The sequence below is a fragment of the Chroicocephalus ridibundus genome, chromosome 9 (assembly GCF_963924245.1).
Source record: "Chroicocephalus ridibundus chromosome 9, bChrRid1.1, whole genome shotgun sequence".
Classification (NCBI taxonomy): Eukaryota; Metazoa; Chordata; class Aves; order Charadriiformes; family Laridae; genus Chroicocephalus; species Chroicocephalus ridibundus.
In genome coordinates, this window is record NC_086292.1 from 3,618,184 (window position 1) to 3,636,266 (window position 18,083).

Sequence of the window (18,083 nt, forward strand, 5' to 3'; positions counted from 1 at the left end):
TTTTTGCCTTTGAGCTCACAGTGTTGTGGTCCGCCATCTGGTGTTTCTACCAAGGGCTGCTCACTTTGTTCGGTGCAAATGGAGGCAAACTCACCCTCATGAGGCCCTTGCAAATGCTAACCATCAACCCCTGAGGGCTTGGCACCGAGCCGTGGAGAGCCTGCACGTGTTTTGGCCCAGCGTTGGTCTTAGACCTGGCCTTAAGCCAGCATTGGAATACCTTCCAGTTGCCAAATACGATTCAGAGTAAACTTCAAAGTGCATGGATGTGCTTTCGTGCAACGGACATCTGAACACAAACCCCATCAGTAACAAAGTCATCTGTGGGGCTTGAATCAGGGGTTTCTTCTGTGTTTAGTTCAGTGCTTGTGTGCCACATTCAGCCCACTTACTTCTATAGCTTACAGTCAGGTTTTTTGTTTCTTTTCAACTTCTAAATAACTGACTGGTTTGGTGTGAAGTGGGCTTCAGTGCTGTGCTGTTGGGTGCTGGCCGTGCTGCCTGGGCAGCAGTTGTATCTCCAAAGGGATTTTGATGTCCAGAAACAATCTTCCCTTGTGCTGAACTTGTGGGTTTTGATCAACTGCCAAAGAGCTCTTGGGTGATGGGAGAAGACCTTAAATGCTCTGCAGCATTGCCCACGTTACATGGCTGCAAAGGGTTGCACATCCATGGGAAACGAGGCAGTTGTTCAGAGCTATCTTGTATCCCAGTGAGAAGTGGGATTATTTGCTCCACACCAAACCATCCAGCTTCCCCATCCGTGGCAGCTCCGGGGGTTTCATCCCTCCCGTGTGGTGGGCAGAAGTGCAGCGTGGTGCTTCTGGCCCTGGCAGGGGCAGCACCCAGGGGCTGAGGTGCAGGGGGGTGATGTGCTCCACAGTCCTGGGGGCACTGCGCCACATCCCTTTTACTGGTAAAATGGAACTGCTTGGCTGGCTTGCTTGTGAGAGATTTCCTGGAATTTGTAGCAATATTTCTCAGGACAGCCCCATCCTGCAGCCAGCGTGTCCCTGGGAGCCTGTTGTAGCCCGTGGCTTTTCTTTGAGTATAATGACGTAATGGGGGGCTGGAGGGTAAATACCTCCTTTGCTGCCCTGTAGGGAGAACGTGGCCCTGTCCCAAGCCAGTGGCTGCTGTTGAAGATCCCATTGAACCAGGGGGCAGCCAGAGAGCTTTTGAGCTAGATGCCACCCACCAGGGGTTTGATGTCCCATGGGAGACACCTGGGCTGGGTCAGTCAGGGCAAACGAACCCAGAGGGAGAAACTCTGGGTGAAGGAACGCACAGGAACAGCATCACACCGCCATGGGCAGTGGGTGTTGCCTTTGGGCTTGTGATGGTGCTGCCCTGGGTTTTACAGACTGTTAACCAACAGGAACAGGCTGGGATGTGGGGCTTTGCTGGTTAGCTTTAACTCACTTAAACGAGAAACCTCTCATTAAACTAGAAACTCAAAGCTGTATGAGTTTTAGCTTCTGTTTTACATAGGTCTCCTGGGAACTTTCTCTCTAGCTGCGTAGACCTCTGTCTGACCACAAGGAGTTACCATTTCTTTAAATAACAACTATGTCATGTAATAGTGGAGTTTGTGTGCGATAATGGCACTGAATCACAGGACTGATAAACATGCTGACAGCAGATTAGGATAACTAGTCAGCCAAGAAAAGAGTTTGGGTGGATTCGCAACTTTAAAATAGAGGGTTTTTTTCCTTGGTGTTCCTGGGAGGGCAAGCAGGGAGGCGAAGGTGGCCGTGGGGTGCTTGGAGCAGACCACTGGCGGTTGAATGTTGGGGTTGGTAAAAGCTATGACCTTTGCTTAGCTGGAGCCCCACCAGGATATTCCCTTCTTACATCACTGTTGAGCCTGCGGGGAAAATGGGTAGGCAAATGAGTTCAGAGATTTGTTAATTCTCACAAATACATTATGACAATCATTACATCATTTGTGTTCATCCTACCTTTGTTGGTTGGTCTGGTTATTTGTTTTGGGTTTTTTTCCCCTGAATTCTAGGTTTAGGGGGAAAAAAAGCGGGGATGAAAGGAAACTTGAGCAGACTGGCATCATATTTTTTGATCTTGATGATTGTAGCTCAGCCAGTTGCTGACTATGGAGATACCCAGCCTCTGAGAGGCTTCATTTTTCCCCTCCCTTTATGTTGGCACCTCTGTGTGTGCCCAGACAAAGCACTGGCTCTGACTTGAGATGAGGACTTTTTTGAGGTCTAACTCACGCTGAAACAGGCTTTGGGGACATCTGGGCATGTTGCTGGACCGACTTTCTTAGAGGTAGCTGTTGGTCAGTCATCACCCACACATGGACAGGATGGAGATCCCTTAAAATGGAGCATTAACTGTGGCCAAAAAACCCCACCTAAACCCTACCAGCAGCTGGTGATGTTTACGGAGTATATCCCGTGTCGGCTTGACGTAAGGTACAGAAATAGAGCTGGAAGCAGGAACAAGCACCCAGGTCTTCCCCTTCGAGGAGACAGCACTAACCACCAAAAGTCATGTTCATGTCTGTTCCCCGTACCCAGGACCAGCCTACTGGGCTGCTGTCTGTTCTGTTTTCCCCCACTGCTTTGCTGGAGGAGCAGAGACTGTCCTCGTACAGACTAACCAAGGGCATTTTCCTAGCGAGGGGAAAGAGGGTTTTAAATTCCCTCTTAAATTAAGGAGGAATTTTAATCATTTTCCTTCCTTCTTAGACAAGGACTGTACTTACAAGGAAGGGCAGTGACAGCCTTATCCCTTCTGCATGTTTTAAGGCCAGGCTGTGCTCCTCCCAGAGAGATTCAGGTGATGCTGAATCGTTAGAAACAATTAATGTAGCCCTTGCTATCTCAGGTGGATGTGCCTGACCCTGGATCAGGTTTCTGGCTGAAGGTTTCTCTCTGAGGAAGAGGATGATGGCAATCCTGAAAGAAGATACATTGATGCCCAAAAGCAGTCTCTGTTACAGCTGGTGATTATTCCTAAATGCTGTGCGAGGCTTAGGAGCCCGCCAGGCCAACAAGCCGTGTGGTCATTCCCCTTGTAGCTACTGGAAGCACAACGAGAAAGGAGATTTCTATTGCTTCTCTCCCGTGGCTGCCCTGACTCTGGTGGATCAGACTCTTGGAGAAGGGTTGAGCCTTCAGGAGACTGCACCAAGGCCACCCTCTCACATCAGCTGAGCTAATCCAAAAATATGATGGTGTCCATCCCTGTTTCCTCCCAGGAAGGTCAGTGTTTTCATTAATGGACATTAATGAGCCTGCTGCTGTCAGCAGGAGTCTTTGCATGGAGTTCAGTCTCAGGAGGTAAGGAACGATGTGAAAAGTATGAGAAAAATAAAAAGGTTTTGGGGTAACTTGTCAGTATTGAGAGACTATGGATGAGTCTTTAATAGAGTAGAAAACGTTAAGGAACCACTGGAGGAAAGAACTGGTAGATCCCTGTACCTCTGACTGCTCATTTCAACTGGGATGTCATGTTTTCACCCCGAGTTTGCCAAATAATCTCCTTTCTGGCATACTTTAATTTTGAGAAATTCATAGAGTCTTCCTGTATTTGCTTATTTCAGCAGTGCCACCCATGCAGTTAAATTCTGAAGTGCAAATCACTGTGTTAGAAAGGTGAGTGAAACGGGTTGATCCGATGGTAGCTGCTGGTCCCAACAAACTCATTTCAGCGGTGAGTAGTGGTACCAAAACAGCTGTTGCAGATGTGTTCTGTGTTTTTATTACTATCATTTTGTTCTTGATGGCTGGATCTTTTTTCAAAATCAGATCTTTTGACCACTAATGTATGTCATGAAGACGTGATCGATGTAGATCACGTTTACGCAGAGCTCAGTTTATCAGCCCAAATGCTGGAGCTCCTCTGCCCTGTCTTACCTGGCAGCGTGAGCCAGACATTGTCCAAACAGGTCCAGCTTATCTGCTCTCTTTCTGTCAGGGTATTTATCAAACCATCTCTGACAAGATATCTTTTTTTTTTTTTTTGTCTTTGGACTGAACGGGGTTGACTCGTATCTGGGTCACTTGCTGTGGTTGGGTTTTTTTAGTTATTGAGGTCAGAGGAGTGGTGTTCAGCAGTGCTGTGTATGATGCTCCATGTGCCTTTATGGCCAACAAGTTATTTTCATCGTGTTGGGGATGACATTTTTTAGCCTTTAACAGCAAAGTGAAAAAGGAAGTAAACACTGCAGTAAAAAGTGTGAAAGTTTGCTGCTGGTGCAGCCTTAACCAGAGCAGGAAAATCTAACACCAGCTACAGAGAAATGGGGAGTCTCCTCAGGACGTTGAGCAACCAGATGACAAAATAGCAGATAAAACCTAGTGCTGATAAAAGACATGTATGGGGGAACAAAAACTGTGCTTAGGTAAGAGGAGTGGTAAATAAGCTCTTTTCATGAAGAAAGCAGATCTTTTGAGTTATGCTGATAGCTGATGGGCAATGGCTGGTAACGGCAGTGGAGACGAAGAGGACATTGGAAATGTGGGAGGACCCATGTCGTGGCCATCAGCATGTGGCCCTGCTCCCACCCAGGAGGTGGCTGGGGGTCCTGAGCATGAGTGAGACCTCGCCTCCGCCGAGGCACGAGTTGTGCAGAGGAGGTGAAAAGGGAACCGGTGGCTCATGATGCAAGAGGAACGGACACCGAAAGATGTTGCCAGCTGGCCAGCTTGAAGCAACAGTGGTATGTTTCCGAGCAATGTACGTATAAGAGGGAATTACTTGCCACTGGACTTCAGGAGTTGGTGGGTTCAGGTGTCTGTTGATCAAGCATTGGAACAGGCTGCCCGGGGAAGTGGTTGAGGCACCATCCCTGGAGGTGTTTCAAAGCCGGGTAGACACAGAGCTGAGAGATATGGTTTAGTGATGGTTTTTGTGAGAGTTAGGTTGATGGTTGGACTCGATGATCTGAAAGGTCCCTTCCAACCTGGGCAATTCTATGATTCTAAGCAGGTTGGAAAAGAGCTTTTCATGGCTCTGGAGAACAACGCTTGCACTGCAGCTGCAGGAGGCCCCGCACCAGCGGTTGAGGACGGCTGTGCCCGGGCGGCGTTGCTGCCCACAGCCCGGTGTTTCAGCACTCTCCCCAAGCCCACCATCAGCAGCAAGCGAGCTGCTGCGGCGCTCTCTCATCTGGCTCAACGCAACCATCTTGCGAAGGTGTAAAGAGGAGAACGGGAAGAGGAGCAGGCACTCGCTCCCACTTCCGCAGCTGCCTTCACTTGCAAGTACAGTTTTAAGTCTGAACGTGCAAAAAAAAAAAAAAAAAAACCAAAGAAACAAAAAACCCCCCCGTCATGTCTCTTCTCATGGTGACAATGACATAAAGGAAGCTGTGAGAAGCGGCGCCTGAGGTGTGATGAAATCGGCTGCAGCTGTTGCAGGCAGCGCCTGCACTTTCGGCGGCGCGTGGGTTTGGAGGTGCGCGGCTGTGTGGGAGTCGATGGAAATGGGGGGCTGCCATGTGTGACCGTCGGAAACACGCTGAGAGCTCTGCTTCCACCCAGAACTCTGTCATCCCCATTCCCCTTGTTTCATCTATAAATAAGGCTTCCCGAAAAACCTTGATGCTGCTTCTGAACAGCTTAAGGTCCCCAGGCATCCCCAGAGACCTTCCTTGGGTCTGCGTTGTTGCCACAATACCTTTTCTTTTGGCCTAGCACAAATTAAACTCAGCTTTCTTTGTGTTAAAAAGTTACTTATCACTTCAGCACAAAGTCCGCCTGGCGAGGTTGTTGGCTGAGACCTCAGTGCTTTGCTTCTCTGCAATAACAACCCTCTTGGGGAAGAGGTGCTTCTTGAGCAACCAGAGGAAATACTTCATGCAGCATAAAGGGGGTGTTTTGGGGTGTTTTCGTTCGGATTCCCAGTCCAGTGCTCCAGACTGGACTTATTACTCAAAAGGCTTTTTGGAGAAAAGATTTCTGTGGGAATATCGGTTTCTGCTGGCTTTGAACAGGCTGTTGGAGGACTGCAGCCAGAGCTGAGCAATGTCCAGCTGAAGAACTGGGTTTTGCCTAGCGCGGAGCTTGAAGCTGGGCAGAAAAGCAATCAAATTGCTTTCGCTACTGCAAAAGTAGTAATTGCTCTTGCTGCTGCAGTGGCTGGGCTTTAGTAGTCTTCTCCAAACCTCCTGTGTGCCATGTGCCATTCCCACTTGAGGCTTTCTTGGGTGGCGGAAATGCAGCAGAGCATCTCTCTGCTGCTGTGCGATCATTCCAGGCCTCAAGCATGGGCTGCTATCATGGATCCCAAGCCATCAACAGGGTGTGGAAATACACCTTCTGTTAATCTAAGTAATATCTTGATTCTCCAGGTGTCTGTGGCACCATCAGCCAAGGGCTTCTGAGACCTCTGTGGTGGAGAACGTGGCCCAAGCAAATCCCACCTGGAGCAGAGTTGCTGTGGCAGGGGGAGGGCAGGCCAGGCATCTCTCTCCTGAATTCGGCTCGTGTGAGCTACTGCGACTATTACACCCGACTTCCTGTAAAAAGAGGCCGTTAATACTAATATGAATAAACCACATTGCTATGGCAGCAGGGGAAATGGCTCGTGTTGCACCCACGGTATTTTCTAGGGGGGAAAACTGAAGCTAATTGAGGTTTTTCTCATTGAACGGTTTCTGAACTTCTTGACACCACTTTGTGTAACATCTTTTTCCCCTCAGAAGCTAAAAGTAGCTCTAGGGGGGGGTTGTATGGGGCCATCCTGCACCCCTCCCACATACCCGGGGATGGGGATCAGTGGCCAGAAAGGAGGGTGATGGGCTCAGGCTGGTGCTGGCCTTCAGCTATCGGAATTCATGTTTTGGTGAACCTCTCCTGGGGGCGCAGAGGAGCTGCTGCAGTTCGCAGCAGTGTGTTTTGTCCCTCGGTAAGCCAGTGTTTCGCTTTTCTCCCCAGTGCAAGGAGGTTAAAATGATTTTGAAAAGGCACCTAAAATATTCCACAGGTGCTCGAGAGGTGTCAACAATCCAGGTGCTGCCGCGCGTTGCTCCACACACGCATGTACTGGTGATGCAGTTACAGAGGGGAGAGTGGGCCAAGAATTCCGTTAAATTTTTTTTTTTTTTAAAGATTTTTTTTATCGTATACAACAGGAAATAAAAAATGAATTTTTTTTTTTCATTGCCGTGAACAAATTACAGTGTGCTTCGTGGTTTCCGTGAATTAGCAGTACTTACTCAGCTGGCACACTCGGGTGCAGACACACTGGCTCAGAATGCTGGAGGGATGAGATAGATGATGGAATTTTGTTTTATTATATAGAGGGGCTTTTAAAAAGGACAAAAGTCTCTCTGTGTTCCAACACTCTCTGTGATTCACATCATTTTTCTACAAAACATATTTTTTTCTTTTTATAAATTAAATCTATAAAACAACATTTGCATTAAATAAGACCTAATACCGTCACAGTATTTTTACATTTCAAAATGTAACATTTCAAATGTTCACAGAAAAATAAATTTTACGAGAAGGTGCAAAAGAAATACCAGTAAAGCTCAAAGCTTCTGTTGTTTGATTTTAAAGAAATTATTGTTAAAAATACATCCACATTTGAGCCTTTCTTAAAAAAATCTCTTGTAGCCTGTTGGGTGGCACCTTTGACTCTGCTTATAGTGAGTTCAGTTCCCATTACAGTAAACTTCAGAAAGGTTTCGCTCCTCTGACTCTTTTAATCACGCTGCTGTTAATGAAGAGTAGATGTGATGGCACAGGGTCAGTTATAAGTGAAAGGGAAATAATTTACCCCATCTTTGGTGAAAAGAGGACATCTAGCCTGAAAAAATACCCTCAAAGCACAGCCCTGTGGTTAAAGCTTATCCAAGGCAGCGATATGGCTTCAAGCCAGAAGTGGGAACTGATGGCAGAAAAATAGTGTCTGGACGCTTCAGTGACTTTGTGATTTGGGGTTATGTCATGTCATTTGCTCCACCCCAAAATGGAGGCTTGGTTAACTATTTCAATGGCAAGTCCTTTGGGGCCACCTTACGCTCCTGGCTCTGTGGTCAGCATGGCTTAAGGCAGGCTCTTGGCACTCTGCATAGAAATTAGTCACTGCTGGATTGTCTTTTGCTTCAGAAATATATAATACTGTGTCGTCTACTAATTTTTAGGATCAAATTCTTTCTGTATAGCAAGATCCAGAATTCTTGCTGAAGCCAAGAACATGGCTGGGCAATGGCCCCACCAGTGACAACGGGGCACAGCATCACTTCTTGCCACAGGTCAGCGTCCTCCTCCTCCTGCCAAAGCTACCTGCTCCTGGTGCCCGACTTGGAAATAGGGCCTGTGGGAATCACCCGGTGTTATTTGTATTCAGAGAAAGTTTGCAACCAAAGTATTAAATCCACATGTTTTCATGCAGGTTTGGGTTTTGGGGGTTTTTTGTTTGTTTTTCTCCAACCCTCACTGAAATCAGCAGAAGCTTGTTTAAGTCATCGCTCTCAGTGTCCTGGGGGGCAGAAAAAATGGGCCAAACTCCAAATATAGTGAACGTTTGAAGTCTTGGCAACAGTTCGGGGAAGGCCAGCGCTAGTAGCCCATGGTGTCCTCCCTGAGCACATCTCTGGAGTGCTTCCTCACGTAGCTGAGGTTGTGGAGCTGAATGCTTTCTTGCAAATCCTGCCTGGAAAGGCGTCTCCTGAACTCCTCTGTAGTAAAGTAGTAGATGACTGGGTCCACGCAGGAGTTCAAGCTGGCGAGGCACAAAGCTACAACGTGAAACACCGAGATCACCTTCTGGACGCACGTGTTTTTAATCGTTTTGGTTTTGACAAAGAAATCTAGTGGAAAGCTGATATGATAAGGTGCAAAGCAAATCAGAAATACCAAAGCACAGGTGAGGATCATCTTTAAAGCCTTTTTTTTCTCTCCGAGGTCATGTGAAGCTGAATTCTTTTCTTTTAGGGACAAGATAGTCTTCCATGAGCAGTATAGGATGATAAGTAGGGGTGTTATGAACCCCACCAGTTCACCTATCGTCATCATTGCAATGGAGGTGGGAAGGCCAACGTTCTCTACAGGGAGATCCACAAAACACGTGCTGTTGTTATTATCATCCTTGTGAAGTCTGAGAAGCAGGAAAGGCAAACAGCCAACGCAGACCACGACCCACCCAGCGATGCTGATATACACATCACAGATGCGTTTGCAGTCGCTGAATTTGAATGGGTGCAGAAGAAACAAATATCGTCTTACGCTGATGCAAACCAAGAAGTAGATGCTTGCGTACATGTTGACGTACTTCAGGTAGAAGCAGAGCATGCAGAGGCCTCTTCCAAAATTCCACGTCTGGGTCAAGTAGTAGAAAATCCTCAGGGGCAAGGACAAAACCTGCGATAAGTCAGCAATGGCTAAATTGATCATAAATATTACCGCCCTTTTAGTCTCTTTCATGTAGCCGTAAAAGACCCACAAAGCTAATGTGTTTCCTATTAGTCCAGGGATGAGGATGAAAGTGTACGTAATGGCATAGTAGGGCCTGAGGTCTGTTTCGGTGCAGGTCGAACTGTTCGTCATGGTTGTGCTCCAGATCCGAGCTCAGCCCTGGCATGATAACATGTTCCTCACTGGCGTCCTGCAGCCACGTCGTCCTCAGGTTGTTGGTGCTTAAATAAAAAGGTTCAGCCCTGGCATCTGTGTGTGAAGCTTTGATTACCAGACCGTTGTGTCCACTCTGGGGAGGAGCTTCATTATGGGGTGCGTGAGTTAATTAAAAGTCCTGCTCATGTGCTTGGCTTATGCTCTTTGTCAGAAGTTACCAGACCTTACTCCAGTGGCTTGTAGGATTGTCAGGGAGGGGATCCGCACCTAGAAATGCATGTTGTGTGCCGAAGCAGTCGACAGTTTGTCACCGGAGCTACACCTCTGTCACCTTTCAGGTGGTGTTTTAGCCACTTCTCTCAACACGGGAGTTTGACAACCGACGTGGCTGAAAGACAGAGAGTTGCAGTTACAACACTGCGGGGAGACAGAGCTCTTACACAGCAAAAGGGACGGGCAAACTTGCAAGAGCGGTAGGAGCATCTCTCTAGCAGAAACCTATTGCTAGTGGCATCTGTGATGGCAGCTTTTCTCCTGCCTAGCAAGCGCCATGCCTCACCCAGGGAAGGGAGGTGCAAAACCACTGAGGAATAAATAGAAAATGTGCTTAATTGCTGATAAAAACCAGCCTGCTGTGCTCTACCGCCAAGCAGAAGTCACCCCCAATGGCAGGGTGTATTTAACTTGCTGCCAGGTTTCTGCAGCTGCGTCTTTCCCAGCTCCAGCTTTTCCATCCGAAGCTCCCTCTGCCTCCGGTTGGGTTGATCTCCCTGTGCCTGAGCCCGTGGTCAGCGCAGAGATGCTCCGGCGAGCGCCGTGACCGCGTCCCTCCTCACTGGCCTGCTGCGGGCGGAGGGATGCTCTCGTCTCACACAGCACTCAGGAGTTGAACGCTCCCCTGGTCTTCCCAGGAAAGCCCTTCAGAAACTTCCCACCCGCACCACGGCTCTAGACAGCCGAGAAGACGACAGAATGAAATCAGCTCCTTATGTAAATGAGCCCGACACACGCGCCTGAGAAATGAACATTTTCCACCGGTGCAGCCACTGCTGCTGCAGCACGGAGTGGAAATCCCAAGTCAGTGGCTTCTACCGAACCAGGGTCAACTTTTTCATTTATCTTTTATAAATAGAATATGAAGCATACTTGCATGCAAGCAGGGACAAATGGCCCACTTATTAAACACTTTTTGCTGAAGAACTACCTGCATTAAATTAAATTTGACTTTTTCACAACTGCTTTTTCGAAGCCTTTCTCTTAGCCATCTCGCACATGTGACTGCTGTGGCTGTTGGAAATACCAGATATCGTCATTAAGGTGACTGTAGGTGGACTTTATTTTAAAATTGTTTGCATGGTAAGCAGCTGATATTATCTGAATCTGTCAGACACAAAAAAAAACCCAAAACACGAACCAAAACGAGCCCCGAATCTGGTAAATATAGAGGAAATTCAGATCTCTCTCTAAAGTCTCTCTCTTTTGCTTCAGCATGAAGAATTAACCTACAGGTCTAAGTGGGGAAAGTTTGCAGGTGCCAACCAAGATGCCAAAGGCACATTTTTAGAGGAAAAATTATATCCTGCTGCAATCCCTGATTTGAGGTATAGGCGTTAAAATGTGAATGTTTATTAGTGAAGCCAATGTTCAACACTTGCCAGTGTGATTGCACCGGAACTTTGAAGTTGCTTTGCGTGGAAACTGAAAATCTTCCACAAAAGGAAACAGTTCAGGGGAGGAGGGGAGCTTTTCTGTGTCTATTTATGTAGTTTCTCATGCATACCATTGAGTTACGAGTCCAACGAGACTGAGATGTCTTCCTTTCTTCCAGGGAGCCAGCTTCTAACATAACCAGTTGAGCAAAATGGCTCATGAAATAATCCCGTTAAACTTCAGAAGCTACGATTAATAAGCCACAAGAGTTAATTAGCCTTCTGTTCAAAGACTTTGCAATTCTTTTATTAATTCTCCACCCAACGTCCAATGCACAAACCTGCGCGACTAATTCTAGAAATGTGAGTAATCTCTTCGTCATGCAGGAAAACTAATTGGTGCTCACTTACTCATTAGGTTTTATCCATCACTGGGGGGTAACTTGGGCCGAGGGCTTCAGTTTCCATTTGCTGGAGCTTGGCTGGCACAAGTAACTGGGAGGGGGTTGTGGATGTGGCTGGTTTTTGGCAGTCCCTGTCATGCCCTGGGGTTCCCTGGGGCTTCTGAGCTCCCCCTCAGCAGCTGGTTAACCCCTTTGGGGCTTCCTGCCAGCAGCGCCTGCTTCGGGTGGGTTCCTCTCTTCTCCTCTGTACTGGGATCAAGCCAAACCAGTTGGCCAGAACCAGCATATCCTCCCTGAGTGGTCGGAAATTGCTTTGCTGGTCTTGAAGAAATGCTGAGTATAGGTACAGGCAGAGTGGGCTGTGCTGGGAAAGCATCCAGAGGTGCTTAGTGGGGACCGGTACTTATAGAGGATGGGAGGGATGCTTCTCTTTCATGTTGATTTCTGATGGTGATGCTGAGGCCCTGTGAAGACATGCCCGTCTTCACTTTTACACCAAACTCCTCAGCATGACGTGTCCGGGCTTCCCATCCAGGTCCTCGTCCTGCCGGAGTTGTCTGAGCAAAACAACCGCGTTGTAGGTCGCTGGGCCGTGCCCAGGCAACGGGACTGGGGCACCAGTGACTAGGTGCATCCTCTCACTCCCGGAGAGCTCCTCTGCTCCTTTTGGCTTCCCAGATACCAGCACCATTGCTTGGATGCGGGCAACGGGCCCAGCAGGGCAAGGATGGCTCATGAGCATTGCCTTGGGTTGATATTCACTTTTTTCACCCAGAATGTCTCAACTTCATGCCTGAAGTTTGCTCTGAAACACCAGCAGTGAGGAGCTCGGGTGACTTTGTGGTGCCATCGCTCACTGCCCATGCGGGTGTCGCACTCCTGCAGATGTACACGTGCCGAGCCGGCACCGCTCCTGTGGACACTGCTCGGGCAGGGCTACACAGGTTTAGACTGGATATTAGGAAAAATTTTTACACTGAAAGGGATATTAAGCGTTGGAAGAGGCTGCCCAGGGAAGTGGTTAAGTCACCATCCCTGGAGGTACTTAAAAGATGGGTAAACGTGGTGCTTAGAGATATGCTTTAGTGATTTTTAGGTTTTTGTTTTAGGTTTTTGTCAGAGTTGGGTTGATGGTTGGACTCGATGATCTGAAAGGTCCCTTTCAACCTGGCCAATTCTATGATTCTGCGATTCTACACCTGGCTGAGGAGCATCTACAGGGGTGTTGGCAAGATAAAGCCCTAAACCCGCATCACCCAGTTCTTCCTTCCAGTCATTTTATATTTTTTTTTCCTTTTTCTAAACAAGTTTGCCTTTCCTTTCATCTCTTGCCCAAGGGCTCCTCTCACCCAGCCAGGGAGGCTGAATCATGCTCCTTTTTTCCTCTGGCTGCATTCCCGGGTGGGTAAATCCACCCTGCCTCCATCGCTGGGCCATGAGACACGCGCAGGGAAGGACAAGGTGCAGTCCCAGCCCGTCTGTCTGTTCACAGCCCAGTGCACACGCACATGCCCATAAGCATTTTTCCTGCTGCTTCCCCCAAGTGCCCTCATTTCCTTGTCCCCACCGCACGGAAACTTTCCTGCGAGGCCATCCCCTGCTCCCTCCAGCCCGGCCCCGGGGCAGGGATGCGCTTGCAGCACCTTCTGCCTCTCCCGGGAGCTGAAACCCACAGCACGAGGGGGCCCAGACAGCCCAGCCAAAGCCGGGGAGCAGCGGGGGTCCTCGCCCAGCACACCCCAAAAATGACCCAGCGAGAGCGGCCGCCCTCGGAGCGGGGGTAAAAACATGACAATGTGAGAAACTGCGCTTTGGAAATCCCGAGCAGTAACATTGCAAAGTTCAGCCAAATGTGCTATGTAAAAACCAGCAGGATGCTAAAAAAAGCTCCAGAAAGAGGAAATTTTGTTTCGCGTGCTCTGCGCTCGCTTCCCCTCAGCACAGGGGAGCTGGCTGCGGCAGTAGGTGCGAGACTCCCCAGGCACGGCTTGCTTCTTCACCCACACGGTTTTTTCCCCCTCCCTGTATTTTGCCAAGGAGACCCCACAGTCTCAGGTCACCCGGAGTGCCAGGCAACTGGATGAAGACTTCTCGTTTATACTTAATGAGTCAGAAACACCTGGTAAGTTTTGTTGCCAGCCTTTATAACCAGGGCTCGTTAACGCTTGTTCAAGCTGGGCACTTACTGTGTAAAGCATTCTCCGTACGCCGAAGGGCAGCCATATATCCGTATGCTCCACGGGAACAAATGCAGGAGCTGGGGATGCGGGAGCAGTCACGTACAGCTGCAACACCCATTGGCCTAAGACGCAGTGGGGCTCTGCCCCGTACCCACACCAGAGCCCATCACCCCCTCCAGGGGTAATCAGGCTCCTCACCTGAGGACAGTTATAACGGCCCGGGGCAGCCCAGGACCCTCATTAGCAAATCCTGTGAGTTTTACCCCGGGAAGCAAAGCCACAGCAGCTCTTATAACCCAGCTCGGTGGAGGAGAGGCTCTTAAACCAGCTTGGGGCAAAGCAGCCCATCTCCAGGCATGTTTGTAGGTGCTGCCCCTGTGGTGGCATCGTGCCTGGTCCCTTCTTAGGGTGCTCAGGTCCTTGAGGAACCCAGGATGCTGCCCAGCACCTCCTGCTCCCTCCTAGAACCAGGGTAGCCGATCAGCCTGGCCCCATCCTGCCACTGAGGACCGTTCTCATGAGGACCTGCTGGCCCAGGTGAGCAGTGGGTGCGCAGGCACCCTGTGTTTGGTGGGGGGGCTGGTATTTATGCTGTAAAAACACCTAAAGCCTGTGGCAGAGGTGACATGGGCAGAGCAGCAACCGGTGCTGGCACCCGGGTGTCATCTGCTGACTTACCCTCTTGGGGGGAGGCTTGGGTGTGCTGCTGGCTGGGACCACTCTTCTATTTTTTTTCTCCTTCTCCTCTGCAGCCTGAAATAAAAGGAGAACACGCACAGGGGTGATTTCAAATAGAAATTTAGTTTCCTGCTGAAGTTGCGCAAATAGAGGCGGTGTGGCCGTCGCTCTGTCCTTCCCTGGGCGGTTGGCTGGGGGTGTGGGGACATGGGAGCTGGCCCAGGGACCAGAGCAGGGCAGCGGTGTCCCGTGCTGGGCTTCTCCCGGTAACCGCTTGTTCTCTATGTCACCTGGAGTGCTGCTGTCCTGTTTTGGCAGAGGTAACTACTGGTAGTAACAATTAAAAGGTATTAACTGAAAATAGAAGTGATTGATAGAAATATAAGCTGATCATTGCTTAAGATTGCTTTTAGTTCTTTTTAAAAATGTCAGGGGAGGATAAAGGCTTTTCTCCCTCGAAGCAGTTTTATGGTAGATGCTGGGTTTTGTATCTTCTTCCATAGGAGCAACGTTGCCTCTTGCTGTGTTAATTGCGCAGCTTGCTTTCTGTTTATTTCTTTGGTAGCATCTGCCCACAGAGGCCATGGTGCTTTTGTCAGGCATCCTTGGGGCATCCTGTGTTTTACTGTGCCCCTCCTGACGCACCAGGAACCCCGAGCCCCCCTGTTCCCTGCCCGGTCACCTCCAGGGTACCAGCAGCCTCCAGAGCATCCCTCCCCTGGTGCATGTGCTCCGTGTCAGCATCTGTTCTGCACCACCCACCCAACGTACTCCCGGTTGCCAAAATATACTAGCTAACACCGTGTTTGCAAAGCAGTATGGATGAGAGCGGCTTTTTCACTTTGACTCTGTTGCAGAGTATCCGAGCAGGTGCCAGTTCATCCCATCTGATTTCTGTGGTCACATGAGGTGTGAGCCACTAAAACTGGTGAATGTTTGTTCTAGGGGGAGGAAAAAAGAAAACAACTGTGAAGCAGCCAAGATTTTACAGGTTAGGGCTGTGGGGCATTGGCACAGCAGAACGAAAAGGTTTCTTTCTGTTTGTTTTTTACTAGTGTCTCATTTGCTCTGGGTAGACGTGGTGCTGAGGAACATTGGTTTAGTGGTGTTTTTGTCAGAGTTAGGGTGATGGTTGGCCTCAGTGATCTGAAAGGTCCCTTCCAACCTGGGCAATTCTATGAAGGTAACTGAGCCTTTCCATGGCATGCCTACCCTCTGCCTTGCCCGCGCTCCACCTCTTGCCACCCATGTCCCCCCTCTGCTGGGAGGAGCAGCAGAGCTGCAGCATCTCCTTGAGGGGACTCCCTGTCTGGCACTGGAATTTTGGGAAGGGGCTGTGGAGGGGGGGCTCGATGGGAAGGGTACGGCATCCAGCTTTGGGAGTCCTCAGCACAAGAAGGGCATGGGCCTGTTGGCGTGGGGCCAGAGGAGGCCACGGAGATGCTCAGAGGGCTGGAGCCCCTCTGCTGTGAGGACAGGCTGAGAGAGCTGGGGGGGTTCAGCCTGGAGAAGGCTCTGGGGAGACCTTAGAGCCCCTTCCAGTCCCTAAAGGGGCTACAGGAGGGATGGGGAGGGACTCTGGAGCAGGGAGGGGAGCCATGGGATGAGGGGGAAGGGTTTTAAACTGAGAGAGTGTGGATTTAGATGAGATCTGAGGAAGAAATTCTTTGCTATGAGGGGGGTGAGCCCCTGGCCCAGGTTGCCCAGAGAAGCTGTGGCTGCCCCATCCCTGGAGGGGTTCAAGGCCAGGTTGGACGGGGCTTGGAGCAACCTGGGCTGGTGGGAGGTGTCCCTGTCCAGGGCAGGGGATGGCACTGGATGGTCCTTAAGGTCCCTTCCAACCCAAACCATTCTGTGATTCTCTGAGGGGCTGGGCTGGGAGGGGGCTGGCTGCAGGCTGGTGGGCGGTGAGTCAGGCAGGCAGCCCGGGACACCAGGGGGATTTTGGCTGGGTAAATTCCAAGAATATGCAGGAAAAAGTAAACACTCCAGTTTAATGCCATGTGAAATAGGCTGCTTTTGCCTTTTAATCCTTTGTGAAAGCTGTCGTCCCCCCTTGTTAATGTTTATCCTGGTTATAAAGGAAAGATAAAACCCGGAGCAGCAGTGCTGTGTATTAGCCTAATCCCCCTCCCCTCTTCTCCCTTCCTGGCACACCCTGACATCCCTGGTAAATGTGCATGGTAAGGAGTACCAAAACTGCGAGTTTTCCACCCAAACTGTCAGCGCGCACCCCCAGGGACACGCGGCCGTGTGGCTGTGCTATCGGTGGCGGCACAGATACCCCTGTCTCCTGCCTCCTCCCTCCCCTGGCTCTTGCACTTAAGTGGAAAATTGCCAGTGGAAAGTCAGCGTGACGCCTCTTGTGAGAAATGGACAGTTTAAGAAAATCCACTGGACGAATACTGTGAGACAAACCCAAGCGAGACCCGGAGTAATGAGTAAATCAGACCGATTATTCCTCTGCTGGTGGAGATGGCACTGTACGGCTTCAAAAAGTCCACTTACAGACAAGTCCCTTCACAAGCAGCTGTGGGCTTTGCGAAGACTAAGAATCTCCAAAATTGGTGTTCTTAAACGCAGCTTCTTGATACTCATGTAATAGAAAATATGGCTTGAAACTTCATGGCTGGCTATTTTGGCTTAAGCCGTACCCCTCCCTTGGATACACAGAGTATCTCGTGAGCGCTTACGGGAGCTCGCTCTTCTGATAAATGGAGATACGGGCTCCTGGCCCATGCCTGGGCTTAGCCCACATGTCCTCGCCTCTACTCGTTTGCTTTTGGAGGTTCACAGGGGTCGGTGGTTATTGCTGCACCCTCCTGCCCCTCGGTGGGGCGTCCCCATCCCCTCTCAGCGCTCCTAGTGCGAGTAAGAGGAGGCACCAAGTCCATGTTGCGATAATAAAAAAAAAAAAAGTACGATTTAAACCCTTTAGCCTGAACCAAAGGTAAGTGTGGATAAAAGAACACCAGTCCTACCTTTGCCGTCTCGCCGGGCTGCTCCGGTGTGACACTGCGGGCCCCGATCGGCGGGTGCCGGCAGCGGGTCCCCACCTCTCTTGACGTGCAAAGCAAAAGTGCAACCGCCGGGAGCAGGCGCCCGCGTGGGAGCGAGCGGGGCCCTCCCCGGCCGGCAGCGGCCCTGCCACTCCTCCTGCCCCCTGCCTCAGCAGCACCCGACCCCGCTGCTTTCCTTTTTTGTGGGTATTTATATATCGAGATGGATGTATATAGAGGCGCTGTTGGTTTTGAGGTGTTCTGGAAACTGCTGCCGTGGCATGGCAGTCGCCGTTTGCTGCCAGGCTGCTGTCACCCCGCAGCTTCCCCGGTGCCGTGGCGGGGGTCCTGGGGGGCTTGACCCCCCCCCCCCATCTGAAGCAGGGTGGCCTCCCATGGGCCAACGCCTGCTCGCAGGGCCCCCTTCTGCTGAGGGCACAGAGCTAACGAGGCTGATGAAGGCGGATGCTTCATCAATTCTTTTCCTCTCCCTTCCCCATCTTTCTGGGAAAGGTTCCTTCACTCTCATCTGGATGTTTTTTACCCCTGCACCGCAGGTCCCAGCACCCAGCGCTTCGGGAGGGCTTCAGAAAGTCACACTGAAGCTAACGGTCATCTGGTTTAG

The 18,083-nt window shown here is 50.1% G+C and overlaps 1 protein-coding gene across 5 annotated transcripts; it reads right to left on the minus strand.

Annotated features, from left to right (window-relative positions):
• Nucleotides 1-6,184: 6,184 nt before the first annotated feature.
• Nucleotides 6,185-17,526, minus strand: GPR174 (G protein-coupled receptor 174). Of its 5 annotated transcripts, XM_063346958.1 has the most exons (5): nucleotides 17,441-17,526; nucleotides 14,460-14,534; nucleotides 13,788-13,858; nucleotides 11,329-11,444; nucleotides 6,185-9,936 (listed from the first exon to the last, which is right to left on the minus strand). In XM_063346958.1, the coding sequence occupies exon 5, from the start codon at nucleotides 9,522-9,524 to the stop codon at nucleotides 8,538-8,540; it is 987 nt and encodes a 328-aa protein (XP_063203028.1). In that variant the 5' UTR covers nucleotides 9,525-9,936; nucleotides 11,329-11,444; nucleotides 13,788-13,858; nucleotides 14,460-14,534; nucleotides 17,441-17,526; the 3' UTR covers nucleotides 6,185-8,537. The 5 variants fall into 5 exon arrangements, with proteins under 5 accessions (XP_063203028.1, XP_063203029.1, XP_063203031.1 ...); XM_063346959.1 differs by lacking the exon at nucleotides 13,788-13,858; XM_063346961.1 differs by lacking the exon at nucleotides 11,329-11,444.
• Nucleotides 17,527-18,083: the final 557 nt, after the last annotated feature.

Excerpts from the sequence above, each read along its gene's own strand:
- GPR174 (XM_063346960.1), bottom strand. The coding sequence starts at position 9,524 with ATGACGAACAGTTCGACCTGCACCGAAACAGACCTCAGGCCCTACTAT.